Genomic DNA, 18,663 nt, shown 5'->3' with positions numbered 1-18,663 from the left:
CCTTTCTACACATTTTTTGAAGATAATGAAATTGATGTGCTTAGAAAGGTTGCCCAAGATTCCTGACTCCAACTATAACATTTTCTACTGTTCCACACTTTTACTGATTAATCTTCACATCCTTACCCTATCCCAACTCAAATGTACTTTTATAGCATCTGAGATCCACCTAAATAAGAATTGTTTCATTCTTTGTACTTGTATTCACTGTGCTTAGTATACTGCCTGGCACATTGCAGATACTTAACAAATCCTTGCTGATTGATTGTGACCAGTCACAGCTGTCCATGAACCTCTAATGGGTATAAGAGACTCTTTCTGCTTCCAGTGACTTTTGTAGCACAGCTGGTATTCAGAAGGGCAGGGAATATCCCTGCAGGCAGACGTCCTCCATCCCCAACTCCAGGTTGCCAGGATAGTGCCTCCAAGCAGCCCCCAAATGCTGGATTCTGTTCCTGTAATGTTCCCCCTGGATTCTTGCCCATCTTGTCCCAGAGATAAATGAAGAAAAGGATGTATTGCAAAGTGAACTGAGCACCCGTATTCTCTCTTCTTCCCTTCAGAGGAATGTAACAGCACAGCTCAGTTTTTTCCCCCCACCCCCAACCTTTCAAAAAAATTAGTTTGGATTTACCCCCCAGACTTTAGAAAAAAATTTTAAAAATACCCACAGGCATTGGTTCATCTCCTCTCTTTGGGTACCTGCTCTCCTGAAGTCTATGTCCCTGGGGGATGCTGGGTCTCATACCTTACCATGTATGGGCACAGAGACTGCTCCAGGGATGGGGAGCACAGGGCCAGCCACAGCTGGAGGAGCCCTGTAAAACAAAGCTTCCTGCTGGAACTCAGGCTGCTTCCTTGGGGCAGGCGTGGGGGTGGGGGAATGGAAAACTTCCTGGCTCCACCCGGCCTTCGGAAAAGAAGTTGTTCTCAAAGGTGAAGACAAATTCAGGAGCCAATAGAGACTGTGAGTACCTCTCAGAGAGCACTTTCTAGAGCCTGTCTCGCAAAATTGTTTCTCCAAGAATATGTGGGGGGTTTGTCGGGGTAGGAGGCAGAAGCTTTGGAAATGTGTAGAAGAGTATTGATTGGGTAGAAGGCACCTGATGTGGATGAGTGGGGAGGACAGTATTAAGATAAATATATTTCCTCTCTGAGCCATGGATCCCGAGACAGAAATGGCTGAGTTACTTAGGACCTGTCATAACCATATTTGTCACCAGAATATTGGGGATGATATGGGGTTTAGGGGGAGGATGTCTCACTTAGATCACTCAGTGCCCTGTCCCTCAGAGTGGGTGACCAAAGTCCCCTAGAGTTCAGAGAGGATGGCATCTCAGGGAGAAAAGAGAGACCTCATCCTAGTCAGAAGGAAAATTAATAACTGATTATCAGGTAGATATTAGTATGAGAAGTCAGAGGCTTCCCCTTCCTGCCTTTTTCTTTACACAGCACGTTCCCCTTTCTCTCACCCCCGTAAAGGGATGCTATTTGCTGAAGCAGGTCTGGCCAATTCAAATATAAGATCACTGTGGAGGGCATCTATCCTAGAGCTGTCAGGAAGTCTTACTATTCATTTCTCTAGCTATGAACAAATTTGCACCATCCCTATCCTATACAGTGAAGGGACTCTAGAAAAGAAACTTATCTGGCTTTAAAGTGCCACCTCCTCCAGGAATGCTTCCTGGATGCCTGCCACCCCACCCAGAAATGATCTTTCTCTGTCTGACCTTGCATGCATTTTGCACTTAGACTATTATTACATATTCTATGTTACAGTTATTGTAAACTTTTATATTGTACTGAATATGTTACTTATATTGTATCACCTCCGTTAGATTATGAATGCCATAAAGGCAAAAACCATGCCTCAATTTTCATTGTATCTCTTCCATTGCCTACCATAGTGCTTCACAAATAGTAGAATCACGGATTTAGAGTTGGAAGTAAGGTAATCTAGTCCAACCCCTTCACTTGACAGATGAGGAAACTGAGGCCCAAGGAGGTTAAGTGACTGACAGCCCAAGGTCACACAGGTAATAAGTGGACCAAGTCCTCTGCTCCAAGGAATCTTTCTGCTCTGTCATAATCATGGCTAGTTGCTATTAAATGAACAATATAGATTTAGACATCACGACCAAGTGCCTCATTTTACAGGTGAGGAGACTGAGGCCCAGAGTGGTTAAATGACCCTTTCTCACCCCTTACCATAGAACCACTGAGGCCAAGCTGGGAAGCAGAGATTGTATTCGAAGGCTGTTACTCTAAATGTTCCATCTCAGCTGTTCAACAAACTCCTCTCTCTGAAGAGAATCCCACAAGTGCTAAATATCTTTAAAATCTTACATCACAATCAATTTTCCTTTTCAAATTTTCTCCTTCCCCTTTAGGAACTCCCTCCACCTTCCCTCTATTGGCGGAATGCTGATCCCAGGCTGCCTGACCATTCCAGCCCTCTCTAACTGGGAGCCCTTCCCAGATCTTCCACTGTTGCATGTTCATGCTTGTTGACTTTCCCAAATACCTCTCCTCTGTCAGAATTAACTTATCCAGGGTCCTATTCCATTAAGGCTCTGGTTTCTGGGTGGAAATAACTACTTAATCTAATAAATTAGCCAGTGGCAATGGGGTAATGAGGATAAATGGATTAATGTCTTTCCTCCATGGTTCAATGGAAAGAGTACAGGATTTGGAGTACAGACAGCTAGGTGGCACAGTGAATAGAGCTCTGGAACTGAAGTCAGGAAGACCCAAGTTCAAATTGGGCCTCAGGCACTTAGCTGTGCGACCCAGAGCAAATCACCTAGCCGCTGTCTGCCTCAGTCTTCTCATCTCTAAAATGGATACAATAATAGCATCTACCTCCCAGGGTTGTTTTGAGGATAAAATGAAATATTTACAAAGCATTTTGCAAACCTTAAAGTGCTATAAAATGCTAGATATATACACAAACACAGGGAATGCCCAAAAGTCTTAGTACAGTTTTAAGTTTCAATAGATTAAATATACACATTCACATATATATATATATATATGTATATATACTCATACATACACATATATGTATATGCACATATACATACTCATACATACATATATACACACACTGGAACAATCTCTGTGCCCATACATGGTAAGGCATGAGACCTAGCATCCCCCAGGGACATAGACTTCAGGAGAGCAGGTACCCAAAGACAGGAGATGAACCAATGCCTGTGGGTATTTTTTGAAAAAAATTTCTGAAGTCTGGGGGGGAAATCCAAACTAATTTTTTTTAAAAGGTTGGGGGTGGGAGGAAGAAACTGAGCTATGCTGTTACATTCCTCTGAAGGGAAGAATATATTTGTGTGTATATGTAATATTATGTGATATATATACATGTATATACACACATATACACGTACACATATACATATACATATACATATACATATACACATACACATACACATACACATACACATACATATACATACATACATACATACAGTCTAGTTTAAATCGTGACTCCTCTTATTAACTATGTGGTCTTGGGCAAGTCACTTGATCTCTGTGGACTTCAGTTGCTTTCTTGGAATGTGAAATGGTTGGGCTATCTGGTCTCTAAGAGTTCCTTCCAGTTCTAAATCCTCTAATCAACCAGATGTAAAATCATGGCACTGTTATTCCATGGGCACAGAAATTCTCTGCATACCTAAGGAGATTGCAAGCTGTATATAACTCATAGTCTTAAAGTTGCCTGAGCAGCAGAAAGGTTATACTATCAGTGAGGTTGCTGATCTAGGATTTCCTTGTTTGACTCTCTAACCCTAGGAGGGGCCAGACAGGTCTGTTTTTCAGAGTCAAGATGGGGAAAAATTTGGTGACAGCACAGATCCGAGGAGAGACACGTGCCCTGTGCCTGGGCGCAGTCATGGTGGTGTGTTCTGCCATCACCTACTACATCTTGGGGACAACCGTGCTGCCCTTATACCAAAAGAGGTACCCAATATCCCTTTACCCTACATTATCTCCCTAGTCTAGGAACCTATATGCCTTGTAAGCTTTGTCTCTCCCTTTTCTACCCACTGGAGAAGGAACATTACAAAGTGGGATAACATGGAGTCAGGCTTGCCTAGAACATAGGAACCATCAAAGAAATGGGCTAATAATAAGCCTTTCTACTCCCTCTACACCAATCAAGTAGGATCTAGCACCTCTGACCATTGCCATTCCCTCCTTCCACCTCTCTTGCCATAAGTGTTCTGGGAGAATTTAAGTCCACAAAAATTAAAGGGAATGAAACATTCTATGTTGAAACTCATCAGTGCTTCTTAGAATCATAAATTAGATCTAGAAGGGATCTCAGAGACCATCTAGTTCAACCCCTTCATTTTACAAATGAGAAAACTGAGGCTCAGAGTGGTTAAATAACTTGCCTAAGGTTATTCAGATAGGAAGTAGCAAAGTTAGGATTCAAATCCAAATTCAAGTCTTTGCACTATGCCACACTGCCCCAAATTTATTGCATTCATTATTGTTATTATGATCATTGCCTTTTTGGGCCATTGCTAGTTAAATTTTCTTTTCAATTACTTTTCATTCTACATTCTTTTTTTTTCTTTAAGAAAAGGAAATTTTTACTCTAAAATGGAACTAATCATCTCTGAAAGCATTAAAGTGGACCTGTTCTTGTCAACTGTCCTGGTAGAATATTGAGTTTATAATGATGACTGATTACTCACCTTGATCTTAGCACCTCAGATTTTAAAAGGACCTGAGAGGTCATTTTCCCCAACATTCTACTCTGCAGAAATCCCCTCTACAATATCCCTGACAGATGCTTATTCAACCCCTGAACACTTCCCATGGTGAGGATACTGCTATTGTTGTATGGAACCATTCTGTTTACAGACAACTATAACAGTGAATACAAAAGAATATAAATATATAAGGAATACATAAGGAATATAAATTTCGATTGCTTATACTTCACAAGGTATCTTGGGGTTTGGAGGCTAGATTTTTTTCTTCCCTACTTATTTATGTGATCATTGGTTTTTTTTTGTTGTTGTTTTTTTGTTTTAACTGGGACAGTTAACTCTTTTGTCTCATACAATTTTCATTTAATTTCTTGAAGCTCTGGAAAACCAGGCTATGAAAAAGCTCATTGGGATTCAAATGGAGCTACTTGACTATGCCTTTAAACCCAAATCACTCTGGCTTTCACTGATTGGCCAATAATGGGCCCAGCCCAAGCCTCACTTGCTCAGTGTTTGGTTTTTGGTGGCTCAGAATTGGGTGTAAATAACCATGTTTCTGTTCTGGCCAGAAATTCTGAGGGTATTCCCCTCCCAGAATGATTCTTTTTGGGAAGGCAAAACTAAGTCATCTTTTGCTTCAATTCTTACCTAACCTTTATCTATGGAATAGGTGTTATCTCAGACAAACTAAGACCTGGGAAAGATCTTAACTTGAAAAGGCCGAGGTCTTCTACTGCATCTGGGGCCATCTCCTGCCATCCTGACCTGTGCCTTGCCACTGGACTTAAATGACTCTGGAGGAGACAGTGAGGCTGGTGACTTTGCACAGCCCTGCCTCACTTAAATCCAATTCACGTGCAAGTCAAGAAATCACCGTCCTGATGTCATTGCTCCTCTTTGAGAACTAAGGACAAACAACAGCTATGATGTTTTCTCCCATAGTGGGCTGACATCTGCTTCCCTCTGAATTGCATCTATTGACCCAATCAGAGACACCATCCCCAGCCCAGTCTTCTCTCCTGCAAGTCACCTCTCAGCTAGGCGTCAAATTACATGATGGCCAGATCCCGTTACCATCCTGGTCACCTTGTCAGGAAAGCATTCCTATTTGCGTTCTTCTAATACCCTTTCCAACATAAGGGCTGAGGCAAATGAGATGAGGGTGTCTGACGCTATTTTGGTCAGTAGTCTGTGGTCTGTATGCTCTGGGTAATGCTGAATAACAGCACCAGGGGACATCAGAAGCAAACAGCTGTCTCTTCTTTCTTCAATACTATCAAGGCTAAGGCAAAAGCTCACCTAAATCATGAGCCCCAAGATCCTGATTTACTTGACATGAAATTAGAATTCTTCCTAACACACCTTCTGTACACCAAGTTGAACTGGGGATCTTGGCTGACATCCATTCTTTGAGCTTTCCCAGAATGGAGCCCCAAGGTCGTGGTTCAGATTCTGCTGTTAATTAGCTCTGTGATTTTTGACTTGACCATTTCTCCCTATGTGGGCCTCAGTTCCCTCATCCATAAAATGACACTCTTGGAGATAATCTCAAAGATCCCTTATGCCTTTGAAATTTTGATTCCTCCTGTCTGCTAAACACCAATCAGTAGATCCAATCTAGCTTCTTTTCCCCTCTCTACTGGGCCCAGAAGGCTCCAGAGGAGAAAGTCAGGCTGGTAACTTTGAACAGCCTTCCCTCACTTAAACCCAATTCACTTGCAAGTCATGGCATCATCTTCCCGATGTCATGGTCCTCTTGAAGAACAAAGGACAAACAATGAAACAAAAACAAATAATCGAGAGGATACCTCATAAGGAACAGGAAAAGGGTATGGCATAGGTCTACTAGGGGAGTCTTGGAAGATCCAGTTTAATTACTACCAGGCAGTGGCTGGTGGTGGTTGGGAAAACTAAGGGAGTCAATCCTGGCACAGTGTCAGTGACCACCAAAGTAGGGCACTGCTCTCATCTCGGCCAGTATCCTTGTGTGTATATGTGTTTCTCCCAGTGTATGGACCCAAGTATCCAACTGCCACCTGATTGAAATAGACATACGGAACCACGAGAAGCTGGAAGGCAAGAAGGTTCCCCAGTACCCATGTCTGTGGGTCAATGTGTCTGCCACTGGGAAGAGTGCCATTCTGTACCACACAGAGGAGACAAAAGAAAAAAACTACCAGGTAAGAGCAAGAAAGTTGGTCTAGAAAATATTATCTATATCTATATCTGTATCTACATACACACACACACACACACACACATGTACGTGTACAAAACCATAACAAGTGATAAATGTGTCATCTTGTCTCCAAGAGAAACCAAAGGGCACCCCAGGAAGCAACTCAGGCAAATTATTTGGAAGGGGCCATCTAGAAAGTCAACTCTTAGGTAGCATGAAGGAGTGGAAAGGATGCAAACTCTGGAGTCAGGGGACCTGGGTTCAATTCCTACCCTGTGTGACCCTGGATGAGTCATTTAACCCTCCTAGACCTTAGTTTCTTCATTTGTAAAATAAGAAAGTTGGGTGAGATGACTTCTAAGGCCCCTTCCAATTCTAAATCTATGAACCGCTGATATAAATTCAAGATAGCTCAACTCCAAAGAAAATCATCACAACTGGATATAGAAAGCCCTGAACTGAGAGCCCATAGACCTCGGTTGTATCCTTTTTTTTCTTCTGGGAGCCTATATAGGGATTGAAAAATTCCATGATTCTGTGCCTCACCAATCCCATTCCGTTAACCCTTGTCTCTTGCCTATCTTTCAAAAGAACCTGAAACGCACCAGCCAAAAGGCCTGAAACCATTAATGCTAGATGAGGATGGTGTCACTCATCATATGTGTTGGAGAGAAGTCCTGGGAGCATGAGGACAACCAATTTACTTTTGGGCCTTATTTACTAGGTAGCTCTAATCAATTGACATTGGGGGGAGATTGAGAGAGAGAAGCAGATATTGTTCCAGACTCAGTTTGGCAATGAAGGTGAGAACGGGCATACATCCCCATGCTTTTCCTTCAATAAGCTATCAGCTGTGTGTCAAGCCAAACCTCTGTCTGCCCCTCAACAGGAAGTATTTACAGTCTCTAGCTGATCATTGTTCTGCCTCCTATTCATGCATAGTGGCCAATTACAGCTTTAATAGGAGGTTGCAAATAGGGTGATTTGGTGAGCCTACCCTCACTGCTTGCATCTGCCAGGCAGCTGCCCATTTGGTCCAGTTGCTTGTTTTACATTCATTAATTTATGGAACGTGGGAGGTAGGGTGGGGAGGCAGTCCTCAGGGACCAGCCAAGAGGGCTCTGCAGCAAAGAACAGAGGCACAGGAGAGAAGAACACCTTCCTTGGCTAGGCCCTTCTTACATGCACTCTAGACATGTGTGCTGGGGACTCCCTCCTTAGCCTCACTATTCTCTCCATGAATGCTGAAGGTGAGGTTAGGGCTATGGTGAAGAGGATGCCACTAGTAATTGGGATTTTGACAACTGGGCTCAATTTGACTCCCCTGGCAATTGGTCTGAGACTTTCTTACGATGAGGAATGCTGGAAGGAATGGCCCAGGGGAATTTCAGATTTGACTTCCCACAGGCTCCTGGGCTCCAACAACTGGCAGGTGCTGGGCATCTGCATAATACACAAAATCCTCACCACCAGTCCTCACAGGATAGGATCAATTGCCTTGTAAAGGGCTCAGGGTAAATTTAGGTAGGGACATATTATAGCATGCAGGGATTCTTAACCTTTTTTTCTGTCATGGACTTCTTCAGAAATCTGGTAAAGCCTATGGATACATTTTCACAATGATGTTTTTCAATGCTTAAGATAAAATTCATAGGGTTGCAAAGGAAACCAATTAGATTGAAACAAAGATGTAATTTTTTCCCTAAGTTCACAGACAATCTGAAATCTGCCCATAGACTTCTTGTAGATCTGTAGATCCAAAGGTTAAGGGCTCTTGGTATAATGGCACCCTAGATTTATTAAGTCCCTTTCTTGCACAGCTATAAACTTATCTTGTCAACATCCTGGAGAGAGAGAAAGAGAGAGAGAGAGAGAGAGAGAGAGAGAGAGAGAGAGAGAGAGAGAGAGAGAGAGAGAGAGAGGAGAGACAGAGACAGAAACAGAAAGAAATGGAGAGATACATACACAGAGACATATAGGGGAGAGTTCCAGGGGGAAGGAGTGGATTTTGTCTGTTTTACAGAGAAGATGGGGACCTTGGCTTCTCTTCCATGTGTCTGCAGTGGCCAGCAAAAGGAGGGGCTTCACAAATATTTGTTAACTTATAATAGTATAAGTTCACATTTCTATGGCATTTAAAAGCTTACAACCCTGTGAGGCAGGTAGTAAAGGAATTATTATCTCCATTTTACAGTTGAGGAAACTGAGGATTACTTATAGAGATTTGGGCACAAAGGGTCTCCTGATTCAGTGTGACCTCTTCTATGGTCAGACTATGCTGTGTTACCACTAACATAATGCTCTTTCCTCCCAACCCCCCAAATAAATTTTGCCCAGGAACAATAATTCCTAGTTATAGCTCTGAATACCAACACCCAAAAGGATGAGCCCAGGTACTCTGAAGCAAAAATATAGATGGTGAACTAGGCTGACTCCTCAGTCAATCAAACAAGAAGCTTTATTAAGCACTCACTAATATCAGGCATTGTGCTAGGTACTGACGATACACAGACCCCAACTGAAACAGTCCCTGTCATCAAGGACTTTTTATTCTATTGAAGGAAAGAACATGTTCACATATAAGTACATAACAGAAAAAAATGTATAAAGACTAAATATAAAATAAATACAAGGTGGTTATATGAGTATAAATATGAAGTAGCTAGTACTGTAGAAGAGGGATGAAGAAAAGCTTCAAACAGCAGATGGGGCATGGGCTGAGTCTTCATCATCCTCTCTCAGCTTTTCTCCAGGGCTTCATTCAGCTGACACAGGGGTGGTCCTATTCTTTCTTGTTTTCCTGGTTGTGATGCCTTCTACCCAATGCCCTTCCCCTAGTTTGAGAGCTATGGGTGGGGAGCCTTTCTGTTCCCGACTGTTTTCCATCATTGTAGATTCTCTCATTCTCTTCTAGTGTTCTTACATCCCTGAGAGCTTGGAGGACTACCAGGAAGCCAGGAGAGATGTGGAGACCATCAGGGTCAGATTCAAAGAGCGCCAGACTTTTCCCTGCTACTCAGACCCTGACGAGACTGAAAAGAGTGTCCTGTACAGGAGGATCTATACCCCCCAGATGCTGTTAAAGTGGCTCTTTTGGCCCACCTTCATGCTAACTGGGGGAATATTCATTATCATGATGGTGAAACTCAATCAGTCCCTCTCCATGCTTGCAGCACAGAGATAGGACCCAATCAACACCTCACAGCTCAGGCACAACTGAAATCTACCCCCCCAACATTGTTTTTTAGCTCTACTCACAACTGTCTCTTGTTATATTTTGTCTCTTTTTCTCCAATCCAGTCCAGCTACCATTGTGAGATGAATAATTACCATGTCATACACTTGCTCAAAAGCTTACCATGATTGTTTGCTGCTTATTGGATTAAGCCCACACTCTACAGACACTATGCCCCATCTCACCTTCACAGCTTTCTTTTCCTAATGCTCACCCTTAAGTGACAGCCTCCAACCAGGTCTGTCTCCTGAGCTCCATTTCCCCAAAAGTGAAGCTGATTTTGACCTCCCACTTTGCTCATGTTGCTCTCCACCCAGAGAATATAACCTCTCCATTCCTCTATGAAGATCTTAGTCATCCTTTAGAGCCCAAGCCTTAATTCCTTCATGAAGCCTTCACTCTTTAGCCTCAGGACACAGAAATGCCTCTGTTCTCTGAATTCCTGCAGCACTTGTGATACATAACACACAATAACAAATGACTGTATGATGCCTTCCATTGCTCTCTGGTTGATGGAAGTCTTATCTTTCCACCCAAAGCTTGATGCTGGCTCACCTTCAGATGGGGACCTTACCTTCTCTGTATGTGTCACAGTGGTCAGTACAGACCTGGGGCTTCATAAGTAGTTGGTGGCTTAAACTAATACTAGTTCACATTAATATAGCCCTTAAAGGTCTATAAACTGCTTCGCTGAGGCAAGTAGTGCAAATATTCTCTCCTTTTCTATGGGTGAGGAAACTGAGGGTCAGAAAGTTTCAATGGTTTGTCCATTTAGTGGATGGTGGGGCCAGGACTGGAAAGTGGACCTTTCAATTCCTCATCAAGTACTCTCTTCATTCCGCCATGATGCCCTTACACACCCATGAACCTAAAGCATAGAAAGGCAAGAGGGAGGCATATACACATATCTTCATCTACTGAAAGTGCTCTCCTTCCTCTCACACCCTACTAGGGGAACCGAGAGACCCCTGGCTAGAACTGCTACCAAGTAGGAAACTCCTTGTCCCTCCTCTGCCACAGACCACTATAGGAGGTGGCTGGTGAGTCCCAGTTGGCACCAGGAGAAGTCGCCCTCCACTTTCCAAATCCCTGGCTACTTTTCCCTTTTCCCCTTCTCTTCCAAATATTGTTGCCCCATCTCCACCCCTGCTGGAGGAAACCCTAAATCACTGCTCCATGTCTAAGAGTAGGAGTGGATTTGGAATTTCCCAATTCCCCTATTCTCCATGGTGGTGGGTCACTCCCCTCCATGCTCCCTTATTCTGCAGGACAGACACCTTGATGCATCTTAAGGACTTTGGGTCCTTGGCTGAACACTCCCATGTTATGTTATCTCTTCTGGTTAGAATGTGAGCTCCTTTAGAGCAAAAACATTCTTTTTTTCAAATTTGCATTCCCCAGCACTTATCATACTGCTCAGGACATATTAAATCAGTGGTAAATACTTTTTCACTCATTCATTCATCCTCACAACTCCTATCCAGTGGACCTCCCTTCAGGACCCTGTAGCCACAGAAGGTTTAGTTAGGTAGCTGAGTCCATGTATCTCCATATTCCCTCAGAGCAAGCAGAGGCAGGAAGGAAGACACTTAGAATTATCCTAGAATTCCCTTTCCTTTGATTGTGATGGAGCATTTCCAGGGAATAGGACACATTGAGACATCTTCCTGGCAGCCTGGGAAATCAGATTTTTAGAGGATGTTTCAATTCAATAGAAGGTTAGGAAATATAAGCTCTTCCAATATAATAGTAGATCTTTGAAGTCAAGGACCATATCACTTTTGTCTTTGTATTTCCAGGACCCAGGCCAGGTCCTGCCTATTAAGTAAGGACTTATTAATAAATGATTATTGATTGATTAAATTAAATTCAGTTCTTAACACATCTGTGCTAGGCTTCTTTCACTCTGACTCCTAGGATCTCTAATTTTTGGGGAAATTCTTCAAAACCATTGCCATCAAAGTATCTTTATTAAGCAATTGTATTGAGAGCAAGTCAAAAGTGAATCTCCCCCAAATCTCCTCTCCCTTAGAAATTCTAGTTTTAGACCCACAGCTTGATTCAAGCAATATGCTTTTGTTTTGGTCCAGACCTATGATTTCATCTTCAAAACCAATATATATGGGGGCAGCTAGGTGGCGCAGTGGATAAAGCACCCACCCTGAAGTCAGGAGGACCTGAGTTCAAAGCCCGCCTCAGACCAAATACTTAACACTTACTAGCTGCGTCACCCTGGGCAAGTCACTTAACCTCAATTGCCTAAAAAATTTAAAAAAGACCCAATATATACCAGCATCTAATCTGCAGCTTATAGTTTTAAAAAGTTACCTGAGGCACTAAGAAGTCAAATGACTTGCCCAAAGTCACATAACGACAATGATAATAATAATAATAATAACTAGTATTTATATGGGGCTTTAAGGTTTGTACAGTACTTCCCAAATATTATCTGATTCTATCCTCACAACAGCCCTGGGAGATAGGCATACTATTATTATCACCCCCATTTTATAGGTGAGGAAACTGGCAGATAGAGATCAAGTGACTTACCCAGGGTCACACAACTAACAAGTACATTTCTGAAGTCAGATTTGAATTCCGGTCTTCCTAACTTCAGGTCCAGCACTCCATCCATAGCACCACTGCTTAGGTTAGGTCATCTACCCAAGTTCATGCAGCCAGTATGTCTCAGAGACAAGATTTGAACCCATCTTCTTGAGTCTGAGGCTAGCGGTCTATTCATTATGCCAATGCTAATTTTCTTTGCAAAAATACAAAGATGGTACAAATTGCCACCAAATAAGTGGTAAATCTGGGATTTCAAAATCTCTGAGTACTTCTTGCTTCTGAATTCAATTCAACAAATGTTTATTAAATACTTAATATGTACCTGGCATTGTGCTATATACTGGTGATACAAAGATGAATCTCATAGTTCTTGACCTCTAGGAGCTTACATTCTACTAGACCTAGAGAAATCTGATCAGCACCATGATTCTTTTTATGATAAATGCTTAGCCAAGTAACCTAAATAATGAATGCTGATTTACATGGAATCTACTTATGTTTGCTTAATGTTCATAAAAGGCAATGATGCACAGGAATGTCCTTATCTCCCAAGGACCCTCAATTTCTTCTGCATGAGATTTGGTGAGGCCAGCCTAGAAAATCTACTTCTTAAGAATACCCAGTCCAGTTGGCCATATAGATGTAATAATAACAACTAACATCCTAATAGCACTTTAAGATTTGAAAAGTAATTTGCATGTGTTTTATCATTTCAGCACCATTATAACACTAGGAGGTAGGTGGTGTTATTATTCCCATTTTATAAATGAGAAAACTGAGGCTGAGAGAGATTGCAACATGCTCAAGGACATTCAACTATTAAGTGCCTGAGCAGAATTTGGACTCAAGATTTCCAACCCCAAGTACAAAGCTCTATGCATTACTGATTCTCTTACTACAGGTGGTCCAAAATATGCTGTGGATTTTGCTTATCTCTTTTTCCACTCTTTTCCTATTTAATCCTTTAGAGGTCCTGCTGTCATATTTTGAGAAATCTTATACCTGTTTGCTCTTTCCCAGAAATCCCAAGGTGAGCATGAAATAATGGGCACTTAGGCATGATCAAGTTAGACACGAGAAAAAATGCATTTTGATATAATTGCTGGCTGGGAGCAGAAAGCCTTCATTAGCTTTTAATAAATCATACTGCTAATGAGCTTCTGCCTCCCCCTTAATTTCAACCTGTCTCTCATAGTGAAATAAAGTGCTCACTGGCCCACGATTCGCCAGAAGGGATTATTTTCTCATAGTCTTTCCCAAAGAGCTCTGGACCCAGAGAGACAAACCTAGCTCCAAGAGCCACAAGACCCTCAAAGCTAAGATGAATCTCCTGGGGCCATCTTGTCTAGCTTCAAGAAGGGCTGCAACTATACAAACCTAGATAGGACTACAAAATATGCAAGGATCAAGATTCTAACATTTAGCATAGTGCCAGTAAGCATTTAATAAATGCTTACTGACTGACCCCCACTTTTCCAGCAGAGCATTCAAGTTTATACTATCAGAATCAGCCCCTCAGCTTCAGAATCACAGAATTTTATTAACTAGGAGAAGAAGAGAGAAAAAGTTAAAGGAATATAAATGCATGTATCTCAGTCCATCAAACCAATTAGGGGATTCCAAGAAGGTTTTCACAAATGTCAGTCGGGTCAATAAGGTATAAATCCTGAAGACTTTATAATGGCGTGCTCAAGAGAAGGTCCAAGGTCTAAAATGAGTCACCCAGAGAGAGAGACATGGAGAAATGAAAGGGAATCAAGGCAAAGGATACCACTGGGGTGTGTGTGTGTGTGTGTGTGTGTGTGTGTGTGTGTGTGTGTGTGTGTGTGTAGTCATACCATGTTAGACGGAGGAAAGAATAGATGTGAACAACAGGCCTCTGACATTGTCCATGTATTGTTAAGTTTTTCTAACTCTTCTTGGTGTATGCATGGGACTTCTGGGTCTTTAAAACTCATTAGAATATAAGCTCCCTGAGGGCAAAGACTATATTTGTCTTTCTTTTTATGCTCCATAGAAAACTTGTTGATTGATTTTGTTTCCTTAACAGTAGGGTAGCTTAACCAGGAAAGTCATGAGTTTATGGGAAGGAGGAAGCTACAAAGCAAGTCTGATTTTATTTTCTACCTGATAAGACAGGCAGGGAGATGCTTAGGGGTAGGATGCCCTAGATGAATAACTAAGGGGCATGGAAATCTGCCATGTGAATATCTTCATAACTGGGAATGGGGAGTGGCAATCATTGAGATTGGCAGCAGCTATTGTCTATGCCCACAAGATCCACAATCCTAGAGATATGAGGCATAGGGGAAGGGTAAGAATTATTGAAAGTGAAGGCACAAATGCTCTGTATTTGTTGACCTATGTGTGTATTGATTCTCATCAGTAGTATGCAAACTCCTTAATGTTAGGGATTATTTTTGTTTTTTTATCTCCAGTCCCTAGCATAGTGCCTGACACATAGTAGATGCTTAACAGATGCTTGTTGAATAAATGAATGGAGGAAGGGTATGAGAGAGACAAAGAGAAGGAGAGGAAGGGGGAGAGTGCAGAGGGGGAAGAACATGAGAGAGATGCAGAGACAGAGATTTTAGAGAGAAACAGACAATAAGAGAGATCTTCCTACCTCACATTTATCAGATTAGCAAAAAAATGACAAAAACAGAAAATGACAGTTGTTGGAAGGGCTGCAGAAAGACTGGACATAGTCTGTTGGTAGAACTGCAAATTGGTGCCCCCATTCTGAAATGTAATTTGGGATTGTACCTAAAATGTCACTAAACTGTGCGTAGCCAGTGATACTACTACTATACCTATATCCCAAAGAGATAAAAGAATGAAAAAATAAATATCCATATGTACAAAAACATCTTTTTAGCTCTTTTTGTTATAGCAAGGAATGGCAAACAAAGGAAGTGCTCATCATCTGGAGAACTGTCAAACAAATTATGGTAAATTGATGTAGTGGAATATTATTATACCAGAAGAAATGATGAAAGGGGGACAGGAGTTCACAGAAACCTGGGAAAACATATGAAGTGATGCAGACTGAAAAAAGCATAATCAGGAGGACAGTTCATTCAGTAACACCAGTATTGTAAAGACAAACAACTTTGAAAGACTTAAGAACTCATCAATGCAATGAGCAACCACGATTCCATAGAACTCATGATGAAATGAGCTGTCTTCCTGACAGGGAGGTGGTGACAGATTCTTGTACAGGATGAAACATGTATTTTTGGATATGGCCAATTTGTGGATTTGTTTTTTCTTGACTATGATTATTTATCATAAAGACTGCACTTTGCCTTTTATTTATGGTCACAGCAGGGGGAGCATAGAACTAGAGATAATTCCCCCCAAAGAATAAAAAGAAAACAGAAACTGAAATATTTTTTTAATGCACAGAAGACAACAGAAGGAAGTTCAGAGGGAAATACAGAGAAACAGGAGAGTTTTGAAAACAATATTTTAGCAGTGAATTAGTTGTATATATATATATATATATATATATATATATATATATATATATATATTCTAAAAAGCAAGACTTTTAAAAAGATGATAAAAATGAACAAGTAAGCTTTATATACTATAATATGCTGTGATTTTATGTATAATCATTTTTTCTGTTTTGCTTTGAATACAGAATAGAATATGGAAACAGTCTTTTTTTTTCTTTTGGCATTGATTAAATTCATAATGAAAATTAAGAGACAGAGATAGAGAAACAGAAGGATAGAGAGAATGTAGTAACTCAGGCGAAAGAAGGGAAGACAAAGAAATAGTTCAGAAGAGAGTTAGGGGGGCAGCTAGGTGGCACAGTGGATAGAGCACTGGCCCTGGATTAAGGAGGACCTGAGTTCAAATCTGGCCTCAGACACATAACACTTACTAGCTGTGTGACCCTGGGCAAGTCACTTAACCCCATTGCCTAGGAAAAAAACAAAACAAAACAAAGAAAAAAAAAAAGAAGAGCATTAGGGATCAATTTGTTTCAATTAGCAATTGACAGAGGAGATAAGGCAGATTATGGGTTCTACTCCTTTCCAGTGTTTCCTAGCATAACATTCTGTGAAGCTCGGATGACCCAGTCTGTAAAAACTGGTTGGACTTTACCTGTGTACTTCCAGCCAACACTAAAGTCTGTCAGAGAAGCCAGCTAGTCACCGATGGAACAGAAGGAATTTATGATTTCAGTCAGTCAGAACAAAGCAGGAAGCCCATTGAGAAATATACTATGTATATTTAAAGTGTCATCACTATTATGATAATATTTGAGGCTTCCCAGATGTTTCCCATTCTGTGCTCTATTAGCTATAGGTTCCGTTGTTTTCGGCCAGGGCTGGCAAACCTCTCCAGTGCACATCTGGTACTATTCACTCATATCTCATTCTGGTTCCTGAATGCAGGGAAAAGGAAACCATATCAAGATAATCAATTCCAGGGCTATAATCCCAATGGGGCATTTGGGGTTGCCCTGGCCCCCCTCCATAACCCACCCTAATTCAAAGATACTAATGATTTTATGTGTCTTGTGACTCTTTCTTTTAAATTTACCCAAAGACCTGCCTGTTTCCCTCTCCTGATCGCCATCTCAGTTCCCCCACTTTCTGGTAAACAAAACTCCCCACGGTCCCCTCCCCATAGGAAAATGAAATTAAAAAGCATCTTCAAATGAGAGAGAGTTGTCTCCAAGCCAAACCAGCAGCTGTGTCTAGGGCTGCTGGTTTCTCAGCTGGTGGCAGTACTCTGCTCTGTAAAATTAGGAACTGACTCCCAAACTAGCCCCCAAGCCCACACACAATCCCAGGTCTGATTTTTTGCCTCATTTTCCTCCTTTGGAAAAGAAGGGACCCTGTTAAATGATCTCTCACTTTACTTACAGCTCTGGTATTCTATGTCTCACTCACTGTGAATATGGCCAGTCCTATGAGTAGGTAGAATTAGCAGTGACCTCCTCACTGTGATATGAGGGCCACTGAGAGGTCCTCCCAACCTGAATATCTCCCCCCTATTTAGGAGTGTGCTGCTAAATGCACTGGCCCAAATCTGTTTATTTACGTACTGAGCATATTAGCCTCTTCCTCCAGGACTGCAATATTGAGCTAGTGCACTTGCCCAGGACATGACCCCTCTCCTACCATATCCCCTGCTTAATTTATCCCAAGGGAGGAGAAGGCTTGCCCTACTGAGTTCATTTTGAAGGCTAAGCAGGCAATCCAGGACTCTTGGTATGAAGGGTTTGGAGGGTAAGGAGAGATGGTGAAAGTCCCTTCCCTTCCCTTCCCTTCCCTTCCCTTCCCTTCCCTTCCCTTCCCTTCCTTCCCTTCCTTCCCTTCCCTTCCCTTTCCCTTCCCTTCCCTTCCCCTTCCCTTCCCTTCCCTTCCCTTCCCTTCCCTTCCCTTCCTCCCTTCCCTTCCCTTCCCTTCCCTTCCCTTCCCTTCCCTTCCCTTCCCTTCCCTTCCCTTCCCTTCCCTTCCCTTCCCTTCCCTTCCCTTCCCTTCCCTTCCCTTCCCTTCCCTTCCCTTCCCTTCCCTTCCCTTCCCTTCCCTTCCCTTCCCTTCCCTTCCCTTCCCTTCCCTTCCCTTCCCTTCCCTTCCCTTCCCTTCCTTCCCTTCCTTCCCTCTCCTCTCCTCTCCTCCCCTCTCCTTTCTTCTCCTTTCTTCTTTCTTCTTCCTCCCCCCTTCCATCCTTCCTCCCTCCCTCCCTACCTTCTTTCTTTTACATTTACTTTGTAACATCTCCCTGTTCTCTCCCTTGTGACAAAGATTTTTTTTTTGTTTATTTGTTTTTGTTTTTAAGACTGAAAACAAAAGCAGTTTAACCAAGCTGTAATCAAAACGTCCTGGACTGAGTCTGATAGTGTATGCAATATTCCACACTCATAGCCCCTCACCTCTGGATTAAAGGATTGAGTGAGACCCTCTATCTCTTGA

General features: G+C 42.0%; 1 protein-coding gene across 1 annotated transcript; it reads left to right on the top strand.

Moving 5' to 3' along the window:
- The first annotated feature begins 804 nt into the window (after positions 1 to 804).
- Positions 805 to 12,040, top strand: KCNMB1 (potassium calcium-activated channel subfamily M regulatory beta subunit 1). Its single transcript, XM_020992323.2, has 4 exons — positions 805 to 967; positions 3,814 to 3,981; positions 6,751 to 6,922; positions 9,836 to 12,040. Exons 2-4 carry the CDS (start codon positions 3,848 to 3,850, stop codon positions 10,103 to 10,105), a joined length of 576 nt encoding a protein of 191 aa, XP_020847982.1. The 5' UTR covers positions 805 to 967; positions 3,814 to 3,847; the 3' UTR covers positions 10,106 to 12,040.
- The last annotated feature ends 6,623 nt before the right edge of the window (positions 12,041 to 18,663 follow it).

This window comes from Phascolarctos cinereus, unplaced genomic scaffold (genome assembly GCF_003287225.1).
Source record: "Phascolarctos cinereus isolate Bilbo 61053 unplaced genomic scaffold, phaCin_HiC Scaffold_2;HRSCAF=192, whole genome shotgun sequence".
Classification (NCBI taxonomy): domain Eukaryota; kingdom Metazoa; phylum Chordata; class Mammalia; order Diprotodontia; family Phascolarctidae; genus Phascolarctos; species Phascolarctos cinereus.
This window is presented reverse-complemented; position numbering and strand designations above follow the sequence as displayed.

Bases quoted from the DNA above. Each gene is read 5' to 3' on its own strand.
- KCNMB1 (XM_020992323.2), top strand. From the start codon at position 3,848: ATGGGGAAAAATTTGGTGACAGCACAGATCCGAGGAGAGACACGTGCC. The intron at 3,982-6,750 runs GTACCCAATATC...TGTTTCTCCCAG, and splicing joins CTGCCCTTATACCAAAAGAG to TGTATGGACCCAAGTATCCA. The intron at 6,923-9,835 runs GTAAGAGCAAGA...ATTCTCTTCTAG, and splicing joins CAAAAGAAAAAAACTACCAG to TGTTCTTACATCCCTGAGAG.